Source organism: Podarcis erhardii (genome assembly GCF_964252035.2).
Source record: "Podarcis erhardii genome assembly, chromosome: 8".
Classification (NCBI taxonomy): domain Eukaryota; kingdom Metazoa; phylum Chordata; class Lepidosauria; order Squamata; family Lacertidae; genus Podarcis; species Podarcis erhardii.
Genome location: NC_138499.1, coordinates 6,574,642 through 6,600,262, shown reverse-complemented (window position 1 = coordinate 6,600,262; position 25,621 = coordinate 6,574,642). Strand labels below are relative to the sequence as shown.

Genomic DNA, 25,621 nt, shown 5'->3' with positions numbered 1-25,621 from the left:
TCGTAGGAACCAAGGAACTGCCAGGAAGCCTCCAAATTTCGACGTGCTCTTCTAAAAATAAGCTTTCGAGTCCTCTGAAAAGAAAGCTTTTTCCCATTTTGGAAAAAAACCACTTGCCTTCCTCATCCTCAATAGTTTGGGCAGAGCAAGGTGGAGTCAAGGGGGGGGGGGAAGAAATGTCAGGGCCGAATGGGTGACCTTCAAACTGCATCAAGGGGAGAGATCCAACTGAGGCGTTTGAGAGTGTTCCCTTTTCGCCTCCTCTTCAAAGCATAAGGCAGGATTCAAGCCGCAAGTGGCAGCTTCCTATTTTTACAAGCCTTCGAGAGCAATGAAGTGGGGTCCTTGTAGAACAAGGTGCAATTTACGCAGAGAACAGCAATCTCAAATTAATGTCGTGGGGTAGTTTAAAAAAAAATAAAATAAAAAAGTCGTATGTGTAGTGAAAGGAGACTTTCTGTTTAGCTGGAGGCGACGGCTCTCTTGGGTACAAGCTCCTGAAAGGTTTTTCTTTTTCTGACCCTCCCCCACCAATAACTGGATTGCTTCAGTAGTCTTATACTGTGCTCTGAAAAGAAGTTTCAAACAAAATGCACCAAATAGTCGTCTTTTTTTTTTGGAGGGGTGGGGGACCACCTCAGACATTTTAAAAACGGTTTGTGAAACCCTGTATACAAAATGAGCATTCATGAAATCCTCGTGGCCTCTAAAAAGCCTATGCAAAGCCTATCCACCCCCCGCCCACCAACAGGGGTAAAAATATGTAAATTGATGGAGAGCTAAGAAAAGAAACAGGAGATGCCATCAAACTACCCAGAGATGCCAGCCAGGCGATTTCCATTTCAGCTATGTCAAACATACATACAATTGACAATTCAAGTAATTTATTAAAAACTGCTTTTCATTCTGAAATATATAGATAAGATAGGATTTTTGCTTTCGAATTGCTATACTTGCAGCATGGTTCAAGGCATGCATTTTAAATAGGCGAGTTTGAGGCAGCAGAAATCTCTCGCAAGAGCAGCCTGGGTTCACTGCGGTTTCAGCCTAAAAACCAGCTGCAGCCTCTTTTGGCTCCCACTGCCTGCAGGTGCAAGGGGAACGTGCAAGGAGAAGCCCCCCCCTGCCAATTTCTAAAGAGAAGGACCTTCTAAGCTGGCTGTTCTTAAGGACATCCTCTAACAGGCTGTCAATCCCCAGCATTGACACCTGGCTTGGTATGAGAGCCTGGTCTACCCGACAACCTGCTATGTGTGTTACTGCTATTGTCCTGGACCCGGAATTTGGGGGTTGGGAAGGGAGGGAGTCTGGGTTGAAAGGATGTGGGAAAACAGCTTAGTAAGACTCCGGCATACCTAGGAATAAAGTTACAGCATTTAAAAAAAATAAAATGGTGAATTTTGTTTTCTTTAAGGCCCAAAGCTGTTTCAAGATACATTTTCCTTTTTAAAAACAACAACAACAATAACAACACACGCAACACACACGCACTCTCTCTCTCTTTCTCTCCAGGCTGCAGTTGTCAAGAGGTAGGCCTTTGGTTTACGCTTGCGGGAGCCAGACTACCTTTTGAAACTCTCCGCTGTCGCAATTTCCAGCCCAGAAGTTCAGAAAAAAGTGCAATCGACGACCCCCTTTCTAAACAAAGGGGAACCTTACAGCCCGCCTGCAGAAACTGACAGCGGGGAATCTGCGTCCCCATTAGCAGCTTCGTCACAAAGGAGATGATTGGCTTTCAAACGCCACCAAAAGATGAAAAGAAAAAATAAGTCAAATTCTGACCGGCTCGCCGATCAAAACAGGTCACAGAATGTTCCACTGGTGCTCCTTAGAGCTACACATGTCGCCTCCCACCGTCCCGAGGCCAGCTGAAAGTCCCTCCTGACCACTGAAACATCGCCATCTCTACGGCGAAGAGATCACACTCGAGGAATCCTTGGCAAGCAACAGTCGGCGGGGACGGGTGCTCCAAACAGCTTGAATCAAAAACAAAATAATAATAAAAAAATAAAGCGACAGCAATTCTTGCAGTAACTGATGCAATACGTCCAAGGGAAGTCGGAGGGGGTGGAATACTTAGTAGTAATTGCACAGAAAAATAATGAAATCCAGACTATGGTTCAAGGGGGGGGGGGGAGGAACATAAAGCAGAGAACCGCGGCTGTCAGCCTAATAAAAATGGCATCAGTTTTAAAATACACCATCCTACTGAACTTGCAAGGTCTGAAGGAGTCAGAACAAAAAAACAGAAAACTTTTCTGCAAAAGCCACAGCCAGAATTGCTTTCGTTTTTTAATTACAGTTTTTAAAAATGGTGGTGTTGGTGGAAGGGAAATAAACAGTCCAAATGGGTAATTTGAGAATTTTGAAAAACCGCCACGAGGTCTAAAAAAACAAAGCAAACCACGCAAGAACGTTTTCCTGCCCATCGATAAAAGTCCCCGTGGAAACGCGTTTTCTCGCCATTAAAAATACCTCTAAGAAAGGAGATTTTTCTGGATTGTAGAGAAAGCAATCAGCATCAAAGCTACCTATTCGAGGCTACCCTAAGACTATGGAATTTCATCTACATTTTTGCATGAAAGAACCATTTCAATCCAATGCTGCAGCAAGGATGTCCTTGGAAAAGTTCAGATTCTGCTTTGCGAGAACGTCCCAATTCATGCACCTGAAACGGCTTGGAATGTGTGCAAATGGCGGCGGTTCGCTCAAACGGCCGACTCGCTTTCCACTTCTGTCGCGGAGGCTTCTTTCCGAGAGAGCTTGATCACAGTAGGCTTCTCCCCACCCGCGTTGCCGCCGCTCTCGGCCGCCTCGGGAGGCGCCAGCCCTTTCTGCTCTTCCTTCGGGCTCTCACCGACGTCGGGGTAAATCACCAGGAACGTGGCCGTCAGGAAGCCCAAGAAAGACCCTACCGACGCCACCATGGGTATGACCCGCACGGTGCCCACGGCGTCCACCACTCCTCCCAGCGCAGAGGCCACGAGGATCTGGGAGATGTAGACTTGGCAGGACAAGATGGCGCAGTCTATGCCAAAACCTCGCTTTGAGTTCCCAGGGCTATGGTGGATATACTGAAAGAGAAAGGGACAGGAGATGCTATCAACACAACGGGGAATCGGGTAGCAGAGCACACATCGCGTTGCAATATCTGAAGCAGCTTGCTTTAGTCCTCTATGTCTGTGGTCAGGAACTGCAAAGAGGTGGAGGGAACGTTCTTTCATATGTGGTGGACTTGTAAAAGAGTACAGTCATACCTCGGCTTGAAGTTGCTTCAGGTTGAGCACTTCTGGGCTGCGCTCCGCGGCGACCCGGAAGTAACGGAATGCGTTACTTCTGGGTTTTGCCGCTCGCGCATGCGCAGACTCTCAAAATGACGCCATGCGCATGCGCGGAAGCAGCGAATTGCGACCTGTGCATGTGCAGATGCGGGTTGGGTTTACTTCAGGATACGAATAGGGCTCCAGAACGGATCCCGTTCGTATCCAGAGGTACCACTGTATTGGGAAATAATCTATAATGAATGGGGGGGGGGGGAATGTTTAAAATTACTTTTCCAAAAAACTCAGAGTGCTTTCTGTTGGGGACAATTCAGAACGAAATTCCCAAGTGTCAAAAAAGAAGGTTATTTATGTATGCAACTACTGCAGCCCGTGTTCTGTTAGCCCCAAAATGGAAAACGAGCAAGGTCCCTATGGAAGAAGAATGGCAACTTAAGTTGACGGAATATGAACAGCTTGCAGATTTAACACATGGAAGCAGAGAACAAGAAGAACATACGTTTAGAGAAGATTGGAAAACGTTTATTGAGTATATGGGGGGGGGGACTGTGCACACCTGAAAAGGTTGGAAGCATTAAGATAAATTTGACAGTGTAAATAAGGTTTGATGGATGTATTGATCGAATATTGAATGGTTTAGTTTCTGTAAAATACGCAGGAATCTATGATATGAAAAACGAACCATGGAAGGAGAAGAATGGAAGTCATTGATATTTTAATGTTGTTAAAATGAGCATTTTAAATTGTATAACAGAATATATGTGTGTGTGTGTGTGTATGTATATGTATGAGAAACTGGCAATCCTTGGGCCAAAAGCAGCCTCATAGAATAGAATCATAGAATCATAGAGTTGGAAGAGACCACAAGGGCCATCGAGTCCAACCCCCTGCCAAGCAGGAAACACCATCAGAGCACTCCTGACATATGGTTGTCAAGCCTCATAGAATCATAGAGTTGGAAGAGACTCAAGTGCTGCTTGCTGGATACTGGGCTTTCCAGCTGTAAACTACGATTTGATGGGCTTGTCTCCCTCTCTTCCCATTCCCTGAAGGCTCTCCAGAGCTTAAAGACTTGCAACAACAGCAGCAAGAATACTCATTGCAAAATATTGGAAGACACAAGATTTACCCACCCGGGAAGAATGGCAGATGAAGTTGATGGACTACATGGAACTGGCGGAAATGACTGGCAGAATCCGAGACCAGGGAGAAGAGTCGGTGGAAGAAGACTGGAAAAAGTTTAAAGACTATTTACAGAAATACTGTAAAATTAATGAATGCTAGGAAAATGTTGGAATGAAGTTATATGGCTTTAGTAGAAATGTTATAAGGAATTAAGGATAAATAGATTAATAGAGTATTAAAGGGAAAATAAGATTAGAATGTGTTAAGATAATTATAGGATTAAAATAGAGGAAGATGGAAAGGAATTACTGAAAAAAATTAATAGAAGTGGAATACAAAAAGGGAGGTGTGAGGAGGTCGTGGAAATAAGTGAATGAAAGATAAGATATTGAAATTATCTGATGTGTTTTAAATTGTGTTTGTTTTGTTTTGTTAGTTTAATGTTAGTGTTTTGTTAGTGTAATGTAGTGTGTTTTTTTTGTATTGTATTGTATTGTATTGTATTGTATTGTATTGTATTGTATTGTATTGTATTGTATTGTATTGTATGGTTTTTATTTTTTGTAGTGTTTAAATTGTTGGAAAAGGTAATAAATATATATTATTATTTTTTTTAAAAAAAGACTGACTCTGCAGGTCTGTGTATGCCGTGGAATGTCTTCAAAGCATCAAACCCCCTCTGTCCTGGCTGGGCCTGATGGGAAATGTAGTCCAAGACACCTGGTCGCTGCAGCAGACAGCGGCTGGGCTGGATGGATCTGAGGTCTGATTTCATCCGTCCGCATGGTTCTTGCCCAACTCACGCCCCCCAACACCCGACCCACGGCCACCTACCTGCTTGATGTCGTGATACTGCCCTAGAAGGGCATAGGGGCAGTAGGATATACTCATGGAAACGATGCCCATGGAGCTGATCATAATCATGGCGACGTACACATTGGGGAACATGGCCATCACTGCCGTGCCAATGGAGAAGCCCAGAGTGCCCAGGATGTAGATCACTCGGATGCTGAGGTCGTAGTTGTCCAAGTATTTCTGTAGCAAGGCTGCAAAAAGGAGGCCAAGCATGTCGCCATTAGAGAAAAGTGCCCCGCGCTCCGGGTGCAATTAGCCACCCAACTCTCCCTCATTAAAGCACTTCATGGCCAGGGCCTTCCTCGACTAAGTTCCCCCGCTCAGTCCCCTTCCTCAATTCTCTTATCTGTCAGCCACACATGGCTTCTCTGGTCTGGGGCACAGAGACTTTCAGCTGCCGGCGCAGAACCTCTTACCTGAACACACAGCTGCAGTAGCGGCATAGATGACCAAACCCCAACAGCCCATCTGAACGCCGGCATTGTAGGCATGCAGTTCGGTGGAATTCGAAGGGGCCTGCAGTGAAGCAATAGAGCAGGGGTCAGCAAACTTTTTCAGCAGGGGGCTAGTCCACTGTCCCTCAGACCTTGTGGGGGGCTGGACTATTTTTTGGGGGGAATGAACAAATTCCTATGCCCCACAAATAACCCAGAGATGCATTTTAAATCAAAGCAGACATTCTACTCATGTAAAAACACCAGGCAGGCCCCACAAATAACCCAGAGATGCATTTGAAATAAAAGCACACATTCTACTCATGTAAAAACACGCTGATTCCTGGACCGTCCACAGGCTGGATTTAGTTTGCCTACCTATGCATAAGAGATTTAAACAAAGGCCATACCATGAACAAGAGCATGGAAGTGTCAATGTTCGCACCTCTCTGCCTAGCCAAAGATTGATTGATTGGTTTTATTACATTTGCATACAGCCCTTCATCCAGATATCTCAGGGCGGCTCAGAACATAAAAACAGATAATAAAAACAAGAAAGAAGAAATATCCCTCCCCAATATATTTAAAAGGACACAGAATATTAATCAGCCAAAGGCCTGGTTGAAGAGGAACATTTTTGCATGGTGAAATCTAAAAATCTAATGAAGGTGCCAGGCGAGTCTCCCTGGGGTGAGCATTCCATAAACGTGGAGCCAGAGCAGAAAAGGCCTGCTCTCGTGTCGCTGGTCTCTGAACCTCTTGCGGAGGAGGCACACAAAGAAGGGCCTCAGAAGATAACTGCAGGGTCCAGGCTGGTTCCTATAGGGAGAGGCGGTCCTTGAGGTATTCTAGTCCTGAGGCATTTAAGGCTTTACAGGTCAAAACCAGAACTTTGAATTGGGCCTGGTCACTAATCGGCAGCCAGCACAATTGGGCCGGGATTTACACTTTCGCTTATTCATCTGGCTTTTTTTCAACCTGTGTTTCAAAGAAAGATTCTCGAGAAACTCGGAACGATAAAAGGAGTGAAACCGAAACCAAATCGGCCATAAAGCAATACAATTTCAGGCGACAAAGAAGCAAACTTCAAACGTCCTTGCCCACCAGGTTGCCAAGGCAAATGATGATGAAACAAACCTGGGACCCTGACAAACCTGGGAAATTTCTTTGCAGCGCCCTCTGCTTGGGCTGAGCTAATTTGCAGAGCGATGCTAAATATCTATGGAGCAGAGGAGTGACTCTGGAAGCAGAACACGTGGCGGAGGCAAGCTTTGCGACTCACCTTGGGGTCGCCGTTGAAAATGACCTGCCCCATGAAGTCGGTGTAGAACACGGCTTCGGCGATGATGGAGAACCAGGTCAGGAGGTGGCAGACGCAGAGGCGCAGGAGCTCCTGGGGCATCTTCAGCATGGACAGCCACAACAGCCGGACGGTCGTTTCGGTCTCGCCTTCCTCGCTCTCGGTGTCGCCGCTGGAGTTGGTGGCTCCGCTCTGGTTCCTGTGCCGGCACCTCTGCCGCTGCCTCTTCTGCATGTCGTAGATATCGTTCATGCTCCGCGAGGACTTGATCAGCACGATGGCGTTGGCCCGCCGGAAGCGGTAGCGGTGGGAGCCGATCTTGCCGTAGTAGGAGAAGGTGTGGGAAGGCTGCCGGTAGAACATGTGCTTGCGCCTGCGCATGGAGTTGGAGGTGCTCGACTGCTTCATGCCGATCCTCGCGTGCCCGTTCAGGAGGTCTTTTGGTAGGGAGCCGTTGCTGTTCGGGGCTTTGGCTTCGTTCAAGTGATTATCAAGTAACATGTCCTCCTCCTTCTCGTTCTCCCTGAGGAAAGCAGACAGGCGGTTGAATTTGGACTTCATGTACTCCTGGCTGGCGCTGTGCGGGGTGTTGGGGTAGGAGGAGTCCTGGAAGATAGAAGGCTCGATTTCGTGGAGGAAAAGCAGCTCGGATTCCATCTCCAAGGTGGCGTCGGGCATGTGAAGGACAGAGTCACTCTTGCTGCGGACAATGTCCACGTCCAGGAAGTCCATGTTGAGGTCCTGCTCAGACTGCACCTCGTCCCGGTACATGGAGCTCCTGTAATGGTCTTCCTCGCTGATGACGTTCAGGCGGCTCAGGGGAGGGAGGCTGCCGCTCAGCTTGACGCTCGAAAGGGTGTCGGCCTCGTCATCGATCCTGTCCTGTTGGGGATTGTATTGCTCCTCCTCGATGCTGCAAAGGTGGAGGACGACGGAGACGGAAAAGATGATGGCAGCAAAGAAGAAGAGGACTTGCTCCTGAGAGACGAAGATGACCCCAAAGAACGTCTGCATCCAGTCGAGGCCTCCCAGCATGTAGCCAATGGCCCCTCCGAGACCTAAGGAAGGAGAGATGGGCAAAAAGTTATGTGCTGGCGGCTTTGTGAAAAGGCTGGGAACTACGCAAGTGGGCGAGGCAGCAGTACCTCCTATCTGGCTGCTACATAAAAGAGGAGAAAGGTCTTCCTTTTTGGAATCCATCAACAATGGGGGCACAGGTTCCGCATCCGATAACAGTAGCTCTTTAAATTTGATGTAGTTAATTTGGTTAGTTCAGTTGAGAACTGCAGCTTGCCAAACGGACAGGCCTTGCTTCTGGCACAACTGCGGACAAATGAATGGAGCCGAAAGCAGTCATTTCAGTGATCAAGGGTTTCAGGTTGACCATGGTTCGGAACCCAAAGCGTGGCGTGAACTTCCAACCATACAATAAAGCCAGGAACATTTTTCTCTCAAGTTCCCTTCAAACCAAAGCTTGTTTGCTCTGCTTTGCCGGCTGATCAAACCTCCCAAAGAACTTTGGTGACAGTTGACTTTCCTTAACCATGGTTTGGTATCATCTCAACTGAGCCACCTTGGGAAACAGGGTGCAATCTTAAAAGGGAAGCACTGTTGGAAGTTTAAGTATGCTCTTCTATGGAATAAATTGAAATAAAAATTATTTAAGGGACACAGGAAGCTGCCTTATACGGAGTCAGACCCATATGGAGTCTAGCACTGTACTGTCCCACACTGGCTGGCAGCAGCTTTTTGGAGTTCCAGGCAGGAGACATTCCCACGCGCTACCCGGAGATGCCTGGGACAGAAACTGGAGCAGGTTTCATTACAGAAAAGGACAGAATCACATACCAGCTGAGAAGGCGTGGATGTTGAGCGCCATGTCCTGTTCCTCGCTGTCCACCACGTCCAGCAGATAGGCCCGGATCGGCCCCTCCGTCGCATCAGCGCAGAAATCCAAGACCACCACCCCCAGCACAGTGAGAACGATGCCGATGGGCTGCTTGTCTGGGACATCTCCGATGGCCAGGCCTGGCAGGAAAGAAGAGCAAAGAAATCAGGAGGGCATTTTCTCTCTCCTCCTCCTTCTTTTCCTCATAAAGAACCGACCCAAGAACAAAATAACAGTCCTTTTTATTATTAAGGAAACAAACGGATCTCCTTAACGGATCAGCTGCCAAGACAAACTGCTGGAATTATCCCTTGGCCGCTCTGGCTGGGCATTTCAACCCTGTGGCATGGGTTAGGCCAGGGCTGGTTTGAGGGCTTGTTTTGCCTCGGTCCTGTATACCTGAAGGAGTGTCTTCACCCCCATTGTTCTGCCCAGACACTGAGGTCCAGTGCCAAGGGCCTTCTGGCGGTTACCTCGCTGCGAGAAGCCAAGTTACAGGGAACCAGGCAGAGGGCCTTCTCGGTAGTGGCACCCATCCATAGCTGACAACATTTCCCTTTTCTTGCGAAGAATCCTATTCAGAATATGGGAATTTCCCTTCAAAAAAGGGAACCGTTGACACCTATGTACCCGCCCTGTGGAATGCCCTCCCACCAGATGTCAAAGAGAAGAACAACTACCAGACTTTTAGAAGACATCTGAAGGCAGCCCTGTTTAGGGAAGCTTTTAATGTTTGATGCATTACTGTATTTTAATATTTTGTTGGAAGCCACCCAGAGTGGCTGGGCAAGCCTAGCCAGATGGGCAGGGTATAAATATTATTATTATTATTATTATTATTATTATTATTATTATTATTAGGACTGACACGATGTGTTTCTGATGAGTACATTTTTATATTGCCTTGGGGGCTCTTGGTTACCTGCTTCTTCCCTTGTCAGACAAAAGTTGGCCGAGAAGGTGAGCCCAGGTTAAGGTGGTGTTCTAAAATTTTATTACGCAACATGCGGGAGGTATGGGGGGGGAGGGAAACCCCAAACAGAAAAAGAAGGAAGTAATGAAATGTGCTTGGCTACAGCCACACCACAGAGTGAGAAATGTACTCTTTTAAAAACCCCCAGAGCTGCCAAGATTTGAAGCATTTGCTGGGGGGCGAGGGGGGCTTTTAAAACACACGTGTTGCTTGTGCTCAATTGCAGGCAAAGCCCTGAATGTTCTAGTGGGGCAGATCAAATGTTCATGGGCTGAACCACCTCAAGAGAGATCAGAGCTTGCAGGCTTTTTAAGTTCAGAGTGGGAGGAAGTGCTTCAAGTCAAGCAGGGGAGAGAGGCTGTGAGCTCTGGATTCAGAAGCTGCGAGGTGCAATACCTGACATCTCCGGGCAGGGCTGGGAAAGACCCTAGATCAGTGCAAAGAGACAGCCTTTCCCTGCAGAGGACAGCTTCGTAAGTTCCAACACACTCCTTTTCCATAAGCTTTGGGAGCCTATTTTACAAAGTGTGAACACTCGATGCTGCTCCCGTCCTCGGGATGAGAATGGCACAGAAGCGGGGGAAACTAATTGTTTTCCTTTTTTTTTAATTGTTGTTGTTGTTTAGTCGTTTAGTCGTGTCCGACTCTTCGTGACCCCATGGACCAGAGCACGCCAGGCACTTCTGCAGGCACCTCCTGCAGTTTGGTCAAACTCATGCTGGTAGCTTCAAGAACATTGTCCCACCATCTCATCCTCTGTCGTCCCCTTCTCCTTGTTCCCCCCATCTTTCCCAACATCAGGGTCCTTTCCAGGGAGTCTTCTCTACTCATGAGGTGGCCAAAGTATTGGAGCCTCAGCTTCACGATCTGTCCTTCCAGTGAGCACTCAGGGCCGATTTCCTCCAGAATGGAGAGGTTTGATTTTCTTGCAGTCCATGGGACTCTCAAGAGTCTCCTCCAGCACCAGAATTCAAAAGCATCAATTCTTCGGCGATCAGCCTTCTTATATTCTGCTTTTCCTCCAAGGAGCTCCAGTACAGGGTTTTCCGCCTCCCCCTTTTATCCTCACAACAAGCTGGTGTGTGTGTGTGTGTGTACTGTTTTCTTTAGTTATTGTTTTTATTGTGTTATTTGTGTTTTTATCTTGCATTATTATCCTGCGAACCACCCTGAGATCTACAAATGAAGGGTGGTATACCACTACCACTACTACTACTAATTTAGGCTTAGAGTGTGTGACTGGCTCAAGAGCAGCCAGTGTGCTTCATGGCTGAATGGGGATTTGAGAAAATCAAACATGTTCATTCTGAAGTAAATCAGCCCTCAGTGCTCACTGGAAGGACAGATCCTGAAGCTGAGGCTCCAAGACTTTGGCCACCTCAGGAGAGGAGAAGACTCCCTGGAAAAGACCCTGATGCTGGGAAAGATGGAGGGCACAAGGAGAAGGGGACGACAGAGGATGAGATGGTTGGACAGTGTTCTCGAAGCTACCAGCATGAGTTTGGCCAAACTGCAGGAGGCAGTGGAAGACAGGAGTGCCTGGTGTGCTTTGATCTATGGGGTCACGAAGAGTCAGACACCACTAAACGACTAAACAACAACAACTCTCAGGTCCTAGCCCTGCGCTCTTAACCACTGCACCACCTTGGCTAATACCCAGCAAACGTGAAGAGTTGCCAACGGAGTTCGCCTCAGGCTGAATCCCCAAAGAAGGTAAATTCCCAGCTTCTATTGTTTCCCCAGAGTGTTGCTCTAACAGCGCCGACGGGGATGAAGGAAAGAGTTATTCTTCCCCCTTTTAGTCATTTGATAAACAATTTTTAGATCTTGCAGTGTTCTCCTCCCTCTCTCCCCCCCTCAGCCTAAGAACAGAACAAGAAAAAGCGAAACGATCTTTTTGTCCTTCTTCCCCCCCCCCCTTTTCAAATAATGCTGGAAACAGGATATGTTTGCCAGATATGCATTAAAGGGAAATCAGAGCACAACAGGAAACATTTCCCTGTGAACAGGTTCCTACAGTTTTCCCATGCCAAGAGCTGCAGTCGTTTCAGACCTGCTAGGATTTTGCTGGTAACCACTGAATTGGTGGGAAGGTGAGCTTGCAAATGCAGCCACCGCAAGCCGTCACGATAAGCCCGGCAGTCGCTTTTGATGAGAAGAAACAGAGGCCAAGGCACTGAAATTAACAAGCCTGAGTAAGTAGGACTGGATACCACCCAAGCAAATTAAGACAACTTTACTTTCTGCAGCTTGTTCCAGTCACAGAATTCAGGTGCTTGGTAGCAAAATCCCACAGCGTCTCCGCAATTAATGCTTTTTTAGCTGGCTGTAGAGTGCGGTCCTTTGCTGCTTGTTTGGGCAGACAGCACAGTGACCCAAGAATACCCCCTGATTTACCTATAATGGAGCCGTTCAGGAAAAGGGCAACTCCAAAGAGAACACCAATGCAGAGGGCAAGGATAAAAGGCCGCCGGCGGCCCCAGCTGAGAGTACAGCGGTCACTAGCTGAACCTATTAGAGGAGTGAAGATCAAGCCCAGGATTGGGCTGAGGAACCAAGTGAGGCTGTAGTACTGTTCAGGAAGACCTAAAAGACAGAGAATTCAAGAGGGTTATTGGTTACATTTTGGAAAGCAAACATCTTCAACTCAACACAGGACCCCCAGGCTAGCCAATGCTGTTGTAGGTTTAAGAAATGCAGTCAACCAAGCAAACGCTGGCCTGGTTCAGATGCAACAGGAAACCATGGTTTCCTGTTACAAGATTATGGCTGAATGACCCTTGGGCTTGCACTCTCCTTTTGGGTCCACGAGAAGGAGATGACAAGCACCCGCTTCTGCTTTTAAACAAACCACAGTTCCCCGTTGCATCCAACCTCAGGGAACTGCAGTTTGTAAGTAGTGAACAAGCCAGGATATGAAACCATAGTTTACGTCTTGCTTGTTTTCACTGACTAAAGCCCACCCATGACCCCACTTGGAAATAAGGATGTAAACATACGGATCAAATGTGGAAATCCGTGCTAAATAAATATAACTAAACTTTAGTGGAACAAGGGAATGCAACAGCTAAGGATGGGGAACATTTGGAAAGAAATAATCTTTGAGGGATCAGGAGTTCTAAGAGGTTAACAGCATCGTGTGGGTACCGCCAATGTAGAGTTAGAATCACAGAATCGCAGTATCTTAGCGTTGCTAGGGACCCCAAGGGTCATCTAGTCCAACCCCCTGCGGTGCAGGAACCTCAGCTAAAGCATCCACGACAGATGGCCACCCAACGTCTGCTTAAAAACCTCCAAGGAAGGAGAGTCCACCAGCTCTCGTGGGAGTCTGTCCCAATGCCAAACAGCTCTTACTCTTGGAAAGTTCTTCCAAATGTTTTCAACACTTAAAAAAATAAAAAAATCATTTAATCATTCTTTCGATACAAACAACAACTGCAAAAACACAACAACAAAAACCATAATAACAATAACACAATTTGACAATTCAGATTTAAATACACTGATATACCTATGACTGCACCCTTTTAATAATATTTCCCCACCTCTCTCTCCTCCCCCCACTATCTGCCTTATCGCGTAAATAGTCATTCCAGATTTCTTCATATTTATCCATTCTTAATTTGCGTCGACATGCAATTCGTTCACATGTAGCTAATCTGTCCATATTATCAATCCATGTGATCAATGGAATCTTTATGCAGCTCTTCCAATTCATCAAAACAAGTTGTTGTTTTTTTTGCTTCTAATATAGCGTGGTACATCCATTTTTTTGGACCCCTTGAAATCTCCCGTGTATCCGGAATATAATTTAGAATTAAATTCAATTCCCCTAAATAACGATTTCTTTTTATTACTCTTACTCTAAATAGTTCAACCAGTGTTGATAAATCTTCTCCCTAAAGAGGCAGAGCGCCAGTAGAGCATTTGCCTTGCAGGTGAAAGCTTCCAGATTCAACCCCCAGTATCTGCAGGTAGCCCTGGGACCAGACTCTTGCTTGAAACCCCAGAAAAACAGCTGCCACTCAGTGTAGAGTGGAGCTAGATGGACCAAGGATAAGGCCCCTTCCTATGTTTCTATGGATGTGGGGTAGTGCATTTTCTACCTGCTTGCCTCCACTCACACTCTCCTTGCATATTTGCAAATACAGCATATCTTAAAGGTAAAGGGACCCCTGACCATTAGGTCCAGTCGTGACTGACTGTGGGGTTGCGGCGCTCATCTCACTTTATTGGCCAAGGGAGCCAGCATTCGGCTTCCAGGTCATGTGGCCAGCATGACTAAGCCGCTTCTGGCGAACCAGAGCAGCACACGGAAACACCGTTTACCTTCCCACTGGAGTGGTACCTATCTATGTACTTGCACTTTGATGTGCTTTCGAACTGCTAGGTTGGCAGGAGCAGGGACCGAGCAACGGGAGCTCACCCCGTCGTGGGGATTCGAACCGCCGACCTTCTGATCGGCGAGTCCTAGGCTCTGTGGTTTAACCCACAGCCCCACCCGCGTGCTTTAACTGTCTGCCAAAGAAAGCCGAAACCTGAGCGGAACAGCCCCTTGTTAATTTTTCACTATTCCATTAAGTAGGGAGAGAGCAACAAGACGGTGGATTCCTCCGCCGTTTATGAAGTCCAACGAATAGACATTTATATGCTGGGTTTGCTGTTTTACTGGCTGTGAAATGCCACCTTTTGAGTATCTGGGAAAAGATAACACTGTATATTGAAGAGATTATTTAGTACGTGTAATGCTAACTTGGAGCCTGTAGATGGTGCCAGTGTCAGAATAACGTGACAGAAGAGGCTGCTTTAAAAAAGGCGATCTCTTCCCCAAATATACAACCATGTTTTTATTCGCCACTTCAAATAATCATCTGAGAGGTCCCAATTAGCAACTGGGCAACCAAGGCCAATCTTTAAAACCCCACTGCGGTAAAAAACATCCGCTTCCCAAAGACACATGGCCAGGCTGTGCCTAGGATTTGACCTTGCAAACACGATCAACATGCATTTAAGGTTACTACTCTGTATTTGCCATCGGGATTACGCAATCCGTGTTCTGAGAAGATGAAGCGGCTGTTTAGGCGAGACTAAAAGGGCTGTTATTTAAAGCACGGACAGATCTTAATCTTCCTGCAGACTTGCTTTGTGAGGTTATACGCCGGGCTTTCCAAAAACCCCTGTAGCGTTTGAACAGAAACATTTAACATGCATCTAAGGTTACCTTTAAAACAATCCAATTAATGTTCAACCTAAATATAAGGAGTGGAAACTTGTTTTTAAAAGATGTAGCTGAGATTTTGACGCCGAAAGCCAAGGCCAAGCAAAACAAGGTGGCGGCATTTAGGTTTATTTAACTCGTGAAATTTGTATCTCGCCTTCGCAAGCTGCAAATTCCAGCATGGTAGTGTGAGCTTCTGCATCAATAATAATCATAATCACAAGATTAATCTTAATTTGCATTTACAACCTGAGAGGATAGAAACAAGACAAGGGGCAACGAGGGATGGATTAAAAAGAAAAAGATATATTTTGGGTGAGCTGTTTTATGCCAACAGCAATTTCACTAGCTATGCTGTTTGCTGACTGGAAAACCTCTCCTTCAAACAGGCTTGTTGACGTCTGCATTCCTAAATTGGTACAGCCTGTTTTAATCAGCCTGTCAAAACTGTAGCTGGCAGAAGGAAAGAAAGGACAAACCTGACTAGTACACAATATTTTTTTAAGGTTGCTGGACATTCACTGTGTGGCGTATAAACAAGGGAAAGGCACCCAGCTGCAGAAACCCGTCCGACGCTTTCACTGAAATACTTATTATGGCTGCAGTTGTGCAATACAGCATAGAATTTAGCAGTGAATGCATGGATCTGAGTATTATGTATAGGGAGACCTGTTGCCCCAAGGTGTTTGCTAAACTGCACCTCCCATCAACCCTGACAACGGGCCGTTATAACTGCAGCTGATGGGACTTGTAGTTCAGCAGCACCCGGAAAGTCAAAGGTTCCCTGCACCCGCCGAGCACTGTAGGCTTCTGTTTAAAAGGAAGAGCAAGATTCTAGATGCCACCAGAGGGAAAGCTCACAGGCGTATGGGAAGCAATGAGACTCGTCTTTTGTCTTTTAGGCAGCGGTTATGAGAGAGGCAGCAATCCCAGTTTGCCCGTTTCATGGGCTCCCACAAGTATTCTCTCTCCCAACACCCACCCCTCAAGAAGTCCAACACACCTTTCCACAATCTAGAAACCACCCATTATATCTTGGTTTCCAGTTCACTCCTTTCTTTCCACCACCCTGAAGGTACCCTTGACCATTAGGTTGCGCGCTCAACTCGCTCTGTAGGCCGAGGGAGCCGGCATTTGTCCGCAGACAGCTTCCGGGTCATATGGCCAGCATGACTAAGCCGCTCCTGGCGAACCAGAGCAGCGCATGGAAATGCCGTTTACCGTCCCGCAGGAGTGGTACCTATTTATCTACTTGCACTCTGACGTGCTTTCGAACTGCTAGGTGGGCAGGAGCTGGGACCAAATAACGGGAGCTCATCCCGTCTCGGGGATTCGAACTGCCAACCTTCGGATCAGCAAGCCCTAGGCTCTGTGGTTTAGAGACCACAGCGCCACCCGCGTCCCTTCCACCACCCTAGGCTCAGTTTAAAACAAACAATTCTTCCCAAATTCAAAACTGGATACACACTGCCTGCTTTGTTTAATTCATACTAGTTGCAGAATCCCAAAGTGAACACAGAAACAGTTCTGGCTCCCCTATGGCTTTAGTATCAACACTGATGACAAAATTAACTATACTATCAAACTATATTAACTATACTATCAAAAACAGGCAAGTTTGTACAGTGGTTTCCCGCACTCCTGATAGACGAGGCACATTCTTTTTTACCCTTTATTAAAGTTGGAACATGGTTTCTTTCCACCCCCCCAAAACAGTGCAAGATTAAGGACTCAATCAACTGTGTTTCTTTCTGCAAGAGCTAAGGAAGTCCCTTGACTGGAGCAGGGACTCCTACAGAGATGCAACAGGCAGCTTCCTCTGAGGGAGGGCACTGCTGCTGCACCCCTGTATGGGAGTGACCAAGTGATCTAACCGCATCTGATGCAGAGAGCTATGGCAGACCTCCTTGCTGCCAGCAGGGGCTGAATAGAAAATGAGTGGCGCATGGCTAAGGACATTAATTCGGCGGATGCTGATACCATGTCCCCAGGGGATGGGACAGGTGTGCTCTAGCCACAAAGCAGCCTTCTATTAATTCATCACAACCTATTAGGGGGCTGTTTAGGAATTAATGCTGGTGGCACCCCACAAGACCAGCTGAGTGCAATACATCTGGGCTAGGGGCAAGGAACTCCCGTGTGGGCATAAATTTCAAAGTCTAAATCCAGGAAAGGCATGCAATGCGCCAGAGACAAAATACAAGCGTAACAAACCCGTAGGCAGTGAAAACAAAACCGATTTGGGGAGCCTTTTTAGTACATCGTAAGTACAACTCAGATCTCAGTCAAGTAGCACAGCAAAAAGAAAGGGGGGGGGGGAGAGAGAAGGAGGATTTCAGGAGCTAAGCATTGTGAAAACGCTGCTTGTTTCTGACCCTATCGCCTGATCTGACATGGAACAAAACACAGCCAGGAATTTAGATCCAGGTACAGCAGCATAAAGGAGGGCTCTGTCTCTGAATTTGCCATTGACAACTAAGAGAAAGGGACTCAACGCACCCTTAGTTTGTAGAGCGGCTCTTAATCTGATCCGAGCTGACCAAGCACAAAATTAAAACCCACTCTAAATGTTCTTTCAGCTGCCGATAGGAATACACTCTTGTTTTGGAGACCGAGCGCTGCAGGGCTTTGAAGAGTCGTAAGCCAAAGGAGGGCTGGGAACACCATGTTTTCCCGTCGTCCACACCGTGTTACTTGCAGTGATTTAAAATTAGGCGTCTTGGCAAGGAGTTACTTGGGCTTGCCTCGCCTCTTGGCGCCTTAAACCCGCCTGAAGGCTTGAGGGGTTCTATACGGATCTTCGCAAGTCAGGCTACGCTCACAGAGGATTTGCGGTGCGACCCCGGAAGGCCTCGATGAAATCCCGAGGAGCCCATACCACCCTCCACCCTTCAAGCTCTCAGCTTCAAAGAAATGATGATCAACACAGCAGGAAAAGAAGTCGTGCTCCTTCTCAAAGTGCTATCTGGGAACACCCTGGACTGACCACTCTCCCTATTTGGGGGTAGGAAGGAAATTACGGTTGACACACTGGAACAGTAAACACGAGCGCCCCATGCGGCAACATTCTGTTGCAGATCCCCCTTGTATAAGTACACTCATTGCTTGTGCTTATACAGCAAGAGGTGGCACACGGGTGGTGCTGTGGGTTAAACCACAGAGCCTAGGATTTGCCAATCAGAAGGTCGGCGGTTCAAATCCCCGTGATGGGGTGAGCTCCCATTGCTCGGTCCCTGCTCCTGCCAACCTAGCAGTTCGAAAGCACGTCAAAGTGCAAGGAGATAAATAGGTACCGCTCCGGCGGGAAGGTAAACGGCGTTTCCGTGCGCTGCTCTGGTTCGCCAGAAGCGGCTTAGTCATGCTGGCCACATGACCTGGAAGCTGTACGCCGGCTCCCTCGGCCAATAAAGCGAGGGGAGCGCCGCAACCCCAGAGTCGGCCACGACTGGACCTAATGGTCAGGGGTCCCTTTACCTTTTATACAGCAAGAGTATGGGGTGTTAGGGGAGGGGGTAGCACCTCTAATGGGCAACATACTGTGCTCCTTCTGGGGTAGTTTGTGCACCTTTGGACCCCACCCTGCACTCACCTCTCACCTGTGGCTCCTAGAAGATGCCAGCATGTGACAGCGGCCACACCCCAGGAACAGCTTCGACTGGCTGGCAAAACCAGGTGAGGGTAGTCACTAGGTCTCAAACCCTCTGTGTGTTAGGGACTTCCTCTGCATGCAAAGACTAGCTCCAGCAGACTGAGCGGAAGAGACCAATAGTAGGCCCCATGCTCAAGAAAATGGTTTCTGCATGTGATGTAGAGGGAAGGGAAGGACGGATGGGGCTCATCGACCTGGGAAGGTGGCCTATCTAGGAGAAAGAAAACTCTGATCCTAAACTTCTGCTGCCTCCCGGGACATCTTTAGGAGTAGAAAATGCTAAGGACTAAACCCTGAACAGATCTGGAGCGGAGTCCCCAAGACAGTTGAATGACGCCTTGTACGCAAATCCTGCAGTCAAGCTGGTGCCAAACGTATTTCTCTGCTTTCCTTTGGGCCACAACAGCAAGGCCAAGAGGGGGGTCTTGTCCTCTGGACAGCCTGTTACAGAAAAATCTAGGTGTGAGGCTGCTCAGTCACCCAGCTCATCAGGCAGAGCCCATGGGTCCCTGCGGAATAAAGGAAGGAGTCCAGCCACCAACCGGAGCAAATAGCTGTAGACCAAAGTTTATTGCGCAACAGGTTCAAAGAGGAATTTTGAACCCCGAGGATGGGCAAGCAATTGTCACCTCTGGGAACTTCCTGGGGTCCCTTTCAAGGGGAAAATAGCTTTGGAATGGAGGAAACTGGCAAAGGAGTTGATTTTATATTATTTTTAAAGCTAGGTAACTTCCCTGAGCTGTCAAGTTGAAAGGATACATTCAGGCATGATATTTGTAACATTTAACTTTAAAGATGTGCTCCTCCCCCCCCTCCCCCGGTAATTTCTGTAACACAGCCCAAGACCTCCATCCACACTGCCCAGGTTTGCGTCCCGAGGAGGTCAGTTTGGCGCAGCTAATGCAGCGGTTTGACTTCACCCCCGGAGGCACACTCCATTGTCTCTCAAGACAGACGGATGCCAACAAGGCAGTGAGAATGGCCCTGTGCCCGCAGAGTGGGGAGGCATCAGCCAGTTTGCAGGGGGAACCTGCAAATTTTCACAGAAGTATAAAATAACTTGGGGAGGGGGGCTGTAAAATGGGAGCCCACCTAAAACAGCCCCGTGAGGACTGAGCATGCTCAGCAGACATGATGGGAAGCTGGGGAGGGTGGGATTGGCAAACACACTCCTACGAAAACAACCTACAGGCCCTTGATGGCTCAGACGGTAGAGCATGAGACTCAATCTCAGGGCTGTGGGTTTGAGCCCCACACTGGGCAAAATATCCCTGCGTTGCTGGGGGTTGGAGTAGATAACCCTCAGGGTCCCTTCCCAACAATTCTGTGATTCTATAACTCAAAGAACTGCATCCCAGCAGCTCTCTTCTGCCATGTTTATTCCAATGGGATAACTGGAAAAGAGAACGAAATGATTTGGCAGCGCTCATTATCAGGGACTAGGCTGAGTAATGCTTATCTCCCCCCCTCCCCATTTGTTTCTGTTGACCTCCGGAGCGGGTGGGAATGATACACCTCTCCTGGAAGTTATTGAGGAAGTGCTGCAAAACAGTCTGGGAAAACAGGTCACCCAAAAGCACCCCTGATAAGCAAAGTTGATTGTAACTTTTTTTTTTTAAAAAAGAACAACCTGCCTTTTGCACAAAGCTGTGACGTGCCCACACAAATCAATAGAAAACAATTTCGTTTGTTTGCGGCCGCTGCTCCTGCTGAGACTCTGGAAAAATGGCATTTCCCAGCCAGCTACAAACAAACAGGACATGGGGCCTACAGTAAATAAGTTTTGTTTGTTTTCTCCCCCCCCCACCCTCCAGACACATAGCACACAAAAAAAGCCCCAACGACTGACTGGGCAACAATAGTGGGACCTGAGGAGTTGGCTGTTCACAGGAAATTGCTAGCACGAGTCTCGGTCACACGGCACATTCAATATTCCTTTCGTGATAAGGTCTGCAGGGTCAGGGATCTTGCATGAGAACCATCTTGGATAGAGAAAAAGGACTGCAGAGAGTCCAACTTTTAAGGCCAAAGTTTTCAGCTATCACAAGGAAGCTGCTTCTCCTGGGTAGCTCAGTTGGTCAGAGCATGATGCTGATAACGCCCAGGTTGCAGGTTCGATAACCGCATGGGACAGCTGCATATAACAACAACAACAACAACAACAACAACAACAACTACTTACTATTTATACCCTGCCCATCTGGCTGGGCTTCCCCAGCCACTCTGGGCGGCTTCCAACAAAATATTAAAATACCGTAATACATCAAACATTAAAAGCTTCCCTAAACAGAGCTGTCTTCAGATGTCTTCTAAAAGTCAGGTAGTAGTTAAAACAAAAAATTCCTTCCAGTAGCACCTTAAAGACCAACTAAGTTAGTTCTAGGTATGAGCTTTCGTGTGCATGCACACTTCTTCAGATACACTGAAACAGAAGTCACCAGACCCTTCTATATAGTGAGAAGGTGGGGAGGGGTATTACTCAGAAGGGTGGTGGGAATGGGTGATTGGCAGATAGCTGTGATGAGCCTGTTGACGACTCTTAACGACTGCAATAGGTCTTACAGGAAGCTGCTGAATTGCAACTTATTACCAAACTTAAAACCATGGAGAGACCTGGTCTGAACAAATACATTGGATTCTTATCTCATTATACATGACAAAGCCATTTTTCACCTTCTCACCCCTTGCTTTTTCCTGTAAGACCTATTGCAGTCGTTAAGTCCCACCTTCCCACTATTTAGAAGGGTCTGGTGACTTCTGTTTCAGTGTATCTGAAGAAGTGTGCATGCACACGAAAGCTCATACCTAGAACTAACTTAGTTGGTCTTTAAGGTGCTACTGGAAGGAATTTTTTGTTTTGACTATGGCGGACCAACACGGCTACCTATCTGTATCAGGTAGTAGTTGTTCTCTTTGACATCTGGTGGGAGGGCGTTCCACAGGGCGGGTGCCACTACCGAGAAGGCCCTCTGCCTGGTTCCCTATAACTGGGTTTCTCGCAATGAGGGAACCACCAGAAGGCCCTCGGCGCTGGACCTCAGTGTCCGGGCAGAATGATGGGGGTGGAGACGCTCCTTCAGGTATACTGGACCAAGGCCATTTATAGGGCTTTAAAGGTCAGCACCAACACTTTGAATTGTGCTCAGAAACGTACTGGGAGCCAATGTAGGTCTTTCAAGGCTGGTGTTATGTGGTCTCAGCGGCCACTCCCAGTCACCAGTGTAGCTCCCGCATTCTGGATTGTTTCTGGGTCACCTTCAAAGGTAGCCCCATGTAGAGCGCATTGCAGTAGTCCAAGCGGGAGATAACCAGAGCATGCATCACTCTGGCAAGACAGTCTGTGGGCAGATAGGATCTCATCCTGCATTACAGGGGGTTGGACTAGATGATCCTCAGGCCCCTTTCCAACTCTACAATTTCCAACTGACCTGCTGAGGACCCACCTCTTGGGTGTTCTCACCCAGGAAGCAGCATTTGCGAAGTCTGTCGCGTGTCCAAGAGTCTGGCAGACAAAGCTTGGCCTGAGGAGGAGTTGCTGGGCCACAAAAATGCATTTTTCAGTTACTGTGCTCCTCTGCTCCTACAAGATCGTGATAAGATGGAGAAAGGCACCCAAATTCTTCCGGTGGCAAAAATAATAAAAAAAGGTCATAGAATTGTAGAGTTGGAAGGGACGATGGGGGTCATCTAGCCCAACCCCCTGAAACGCAGGAATTTGTTGCCCAAGGTAGGACTCAAACCCATGACCTTGAGATTAAGAGTCTCATTGCTCTACGAACGGAGCTATCCTGGCTCTGGCTTGGAGAAGAAGCCTGTAGCTCAGTTGGTAGTGTGCCTGCTCAGCATGCAGAGAGTAAGGGGTTCAATCCCTAGTATCTCCAGCTGGGGCTGACAGTGTCCCGCATGCCCATAATCCTAGATAGTGCAGAACGTTTCTCAAACTTGGGTTTCCAGCTGTTTTTGGACTACAACTCCCATCAGCCCTAACCACTGGGTCCTGCTAGCTAGGGATGATGGGAGTTGTGTTCCAAAAACAGCTGGAGACTCAGGTTTGAGAAGCACTGACTGTAGACCATACCGTGCCAAACAGATGCAAGGCGTGACTCCGAGCAAGTCAGCTTGCTATGATTGCAGCAGACACGGGCCTGCTATCAAAAACGGCATTCGTGGGCCAAGATAATCCCTGCCTCTGTAATAGGGAGTAACACACACTCCACAGCCCGCAATTTTGAAAGGCAGAGGTGGTTGGCGGAAGCAAATCCGCTCCCCTGAGAGAATCTGCTCACACACGAACACAAGCATCATCATCATCATCATCATCATCATCATCATCATCATCATCATCATCATAATTTATTATTTATACCCTGCCCACCTGGCTGGGTATCCCCAGCCACTCTGGGCGGCTTCAAACAAGAATATTAAAAACACAATAAAACATCAGACATTAAAAAGTTCCCTAAACAGGGCTGCCTTCAGATGTTTTCTAAAAGTCAGATAGTTGTTTATTTCTTTGACATCTGATGGGAGGGCGTTCCACAGGGCAGGCACCATCAACAAGAAGGCCCTCTGCCTGGTTCCCTGCAACCTCACTTCTCACAGGGAGGGAACTGCCAGAAGGCCTGCAGTGCTGGACCTCGGTGTCCAGGCTGAACAATGGGGTTGGAGATGCTCCTTCAGGTATACTGGGTCGAGGCCTTTTAGGGCTTTAAAGGTCAGCACCAACACTTTGCAGGGTCTCAAAGGACATGGGCTACTTGCCCTATATTCCCACTGTCCTTGTGCGAGCACGTACAAGAGGAACGAAATCTGCACATGCTCAATTCCACAGGCACACAAACTGACACGATGCTCACGAGCAGAGGAGGAGGAAAGGTGGTTTGGCTTCTGTCCACCGAGATCCTAATCAAAGGAAGCGATCTCCTTATCGTCCGACTGCGCCCTCTTCTCGTGGAAAGCTGCTCAGCTCTGGCAAGGGGAGTGTTTCAATTGCACAGGTTAATTGCAGAGTTGGCTCAGGGCGTATCTTTTATATCAGGAGGGTGACCCAGCAACGGGAACACACCCTGCGTGACCATTCGGGCGAATGACTACTGCTCCGAACAGGCTTGGCAGTGGAAACTGCCACCTGCTGTTCACTTGTGTTTGCTCGATGATGCAACGTGTGTGAGATTTCTGTCTTTTCAGGTTTCATATCGGCTACATGGAAACAAGGACACCTCCTTATATGCCAGGTGCCTTGGAGACTGTCAACGCTGGCCCATTTTTTATCTAGTTATCAAGGTTGTGTCCACAGAAGCGGTTTTTGGGGGAGCAGTTTTTGGGAAGGAATGAAGTCTGTGCACCCACTTCCTGAGTTACTCACACACAAACCTGTGCCATTACAGAAGCATAAGCGGTACCTCTAGAATGAGATCCACCCACCTTTTACTTTTCAGGAGATTGCGGAGAAGCAGCTGAAGTGTAAATGGGGCTCCAATTTTGGAACCACAGGAGGACAGAAACCAAACTCTCCCGGTTTTGAAATTCTAACAATACAAGCCATGTCCAGAACACAGCTTGTATTGAGTTTGGCATCCAATAGTCAACGTCCCCTCAAGCAGCCCTACTGATTTTGAAGTGCAAGGTTGGAGATCAGAAGTAGGGAGTGGCTCTCTATTGTCAAGAAAAGAATTAAAGGCCTCATTCTTAATGCACTGCTTCCCGTTAGGGTGCATGGGAATAGTAGTTTTTATTTAAAAAGTATCTCCCAGGAGGCAGAAAAAACTAAGGTCCTATCTACACCATGCATTTAAAAGTCCTGGGAGCTATAGTTCACCCCTCCCAGAACTACAATTCTCAGCAGCACAGTTCCATGATTCTCTGGAAGAAACCCTGTGCCGTTGTTTATCAATAGCACATATTCAGAGTAAGTTGCGATTCCTGCATTGCCTTTCCAACTCTACAGATCTATGATTCTGTCAATGAAGGAACAATTGAAATATTTTACTGGACAAACAAAAAAAGAGAGAGCTTTAAGTCTTTGGCGCAGGGAGATCTAAGACCAAAACAATGTGCTTTTAAAAGCAGGAAACAAGTATTTCTGCAGAACACAAAGAGGACGCTGCCTGCTTTTTGGCATTCCCCAAACATTTTATTTGGACGAAGCTGTTCCGCGAGATCAGAGCAAGCATGAAACGTCCTCCCTTTGAAGTAAATGGCCTTGAATAAATTGAAGTGAGGCTCCTAGTACTGAAGCACCACTGGTTTGCAAGTAATTTATGTACTTGAGCAAATAGCATCCCTCCTTGGTTAAGCTGCTTTGCCTTTGACCAGATCAAATGCTTGCAGAATTACTGATGCAACAGAACCAAGAGGAGTCTGACGAGGGAGCAATTGGGCCCCATTGAAAGGGGTCAACAGGCCAGTGGAGGTAATTGAGAACCCTCTTTCCTGCTGCCAATTATCCCATCTGCTCATTCTTCACTGAATCCTACCCTGTCACTGCGTTCCCTGCCATCCTTCTGTGCTACACTGAGCAAGAGCTAAGTTAGTGTTATGCTGCTGTATTCATCAAACGTTGTCACGTTTTATTGGCTGTGCAACAAAAAGCCGCCGGGGCAGAACGTACATGGCAAAAAGGCAGCAGAGGATCAGGGCATGCATGCCACCAGCAACACTGCCCAAGAGCGGAATCCAACAGCCGCTTTCCTTTTAAAAAGCAAGTTCCCAGGGCTTGTGACTTGCTGGGGGGAAAAGAAGAATTTGGGTGGCAGCCAGTGAGATGAAACTGAGGAGGCATCTGCACTGGGTGTTCACCTCACTCTGTGGCTTGTAGGTGCACAACTGACCACAAACGACAGCTCAGTCAATGGAGCATGAGATTCTTAATCTCAGGGTCGTGGGTCTGAGTCCCATG

The 25,621-nt window shown here is 47.5% G+C and overlaps 1 protein-coding gene across 5 annotated transcripts in view; it reads right to left on the bottom strand.

Annotated features, from left to right (window-relative positions):
- Positions 1-288: 288 nt before the first annotated feature.
- Positions 289-25,621, bottom strand: part of SLC45A4 (solute carrier family 45 member 4) — a 114,347-nt gene continuing 89,014 nt past the window's right edge. For all 5 annotated transcript variants that reach the window (XM_081874213.1, XM_081874216.1, XM_081874212.1 and 2 more), the window contains 6 exons: positions 12,254-12,442; positions 8,844-9,023; positions 6,978-8,053; positions 5,678-5,777; positions 5,241-5,452; positions 289-3,074 (listed from right to left, as the gene is read on the bottom strand). In XM_081874213.1, coding sequence (XP_081730339.1) covers positions 2,709-3,074; positions 5,241-5,452; positions 5,678-5,777; positions 6,978-8,053; positions 8,844-9,023; positions 12,254-12,442 — 2,123 coding nt within the window. In that variant the 3' untranslated portion in view covers positions 289-2,708. The remainder of the gene's footprint in view (positions 3,075-5,240; positions 5,453-5,677; positions 5,778-6,977; positions 8,054-8,843; positions 9,024-12,253; positions 12,443-25,621) is intronic.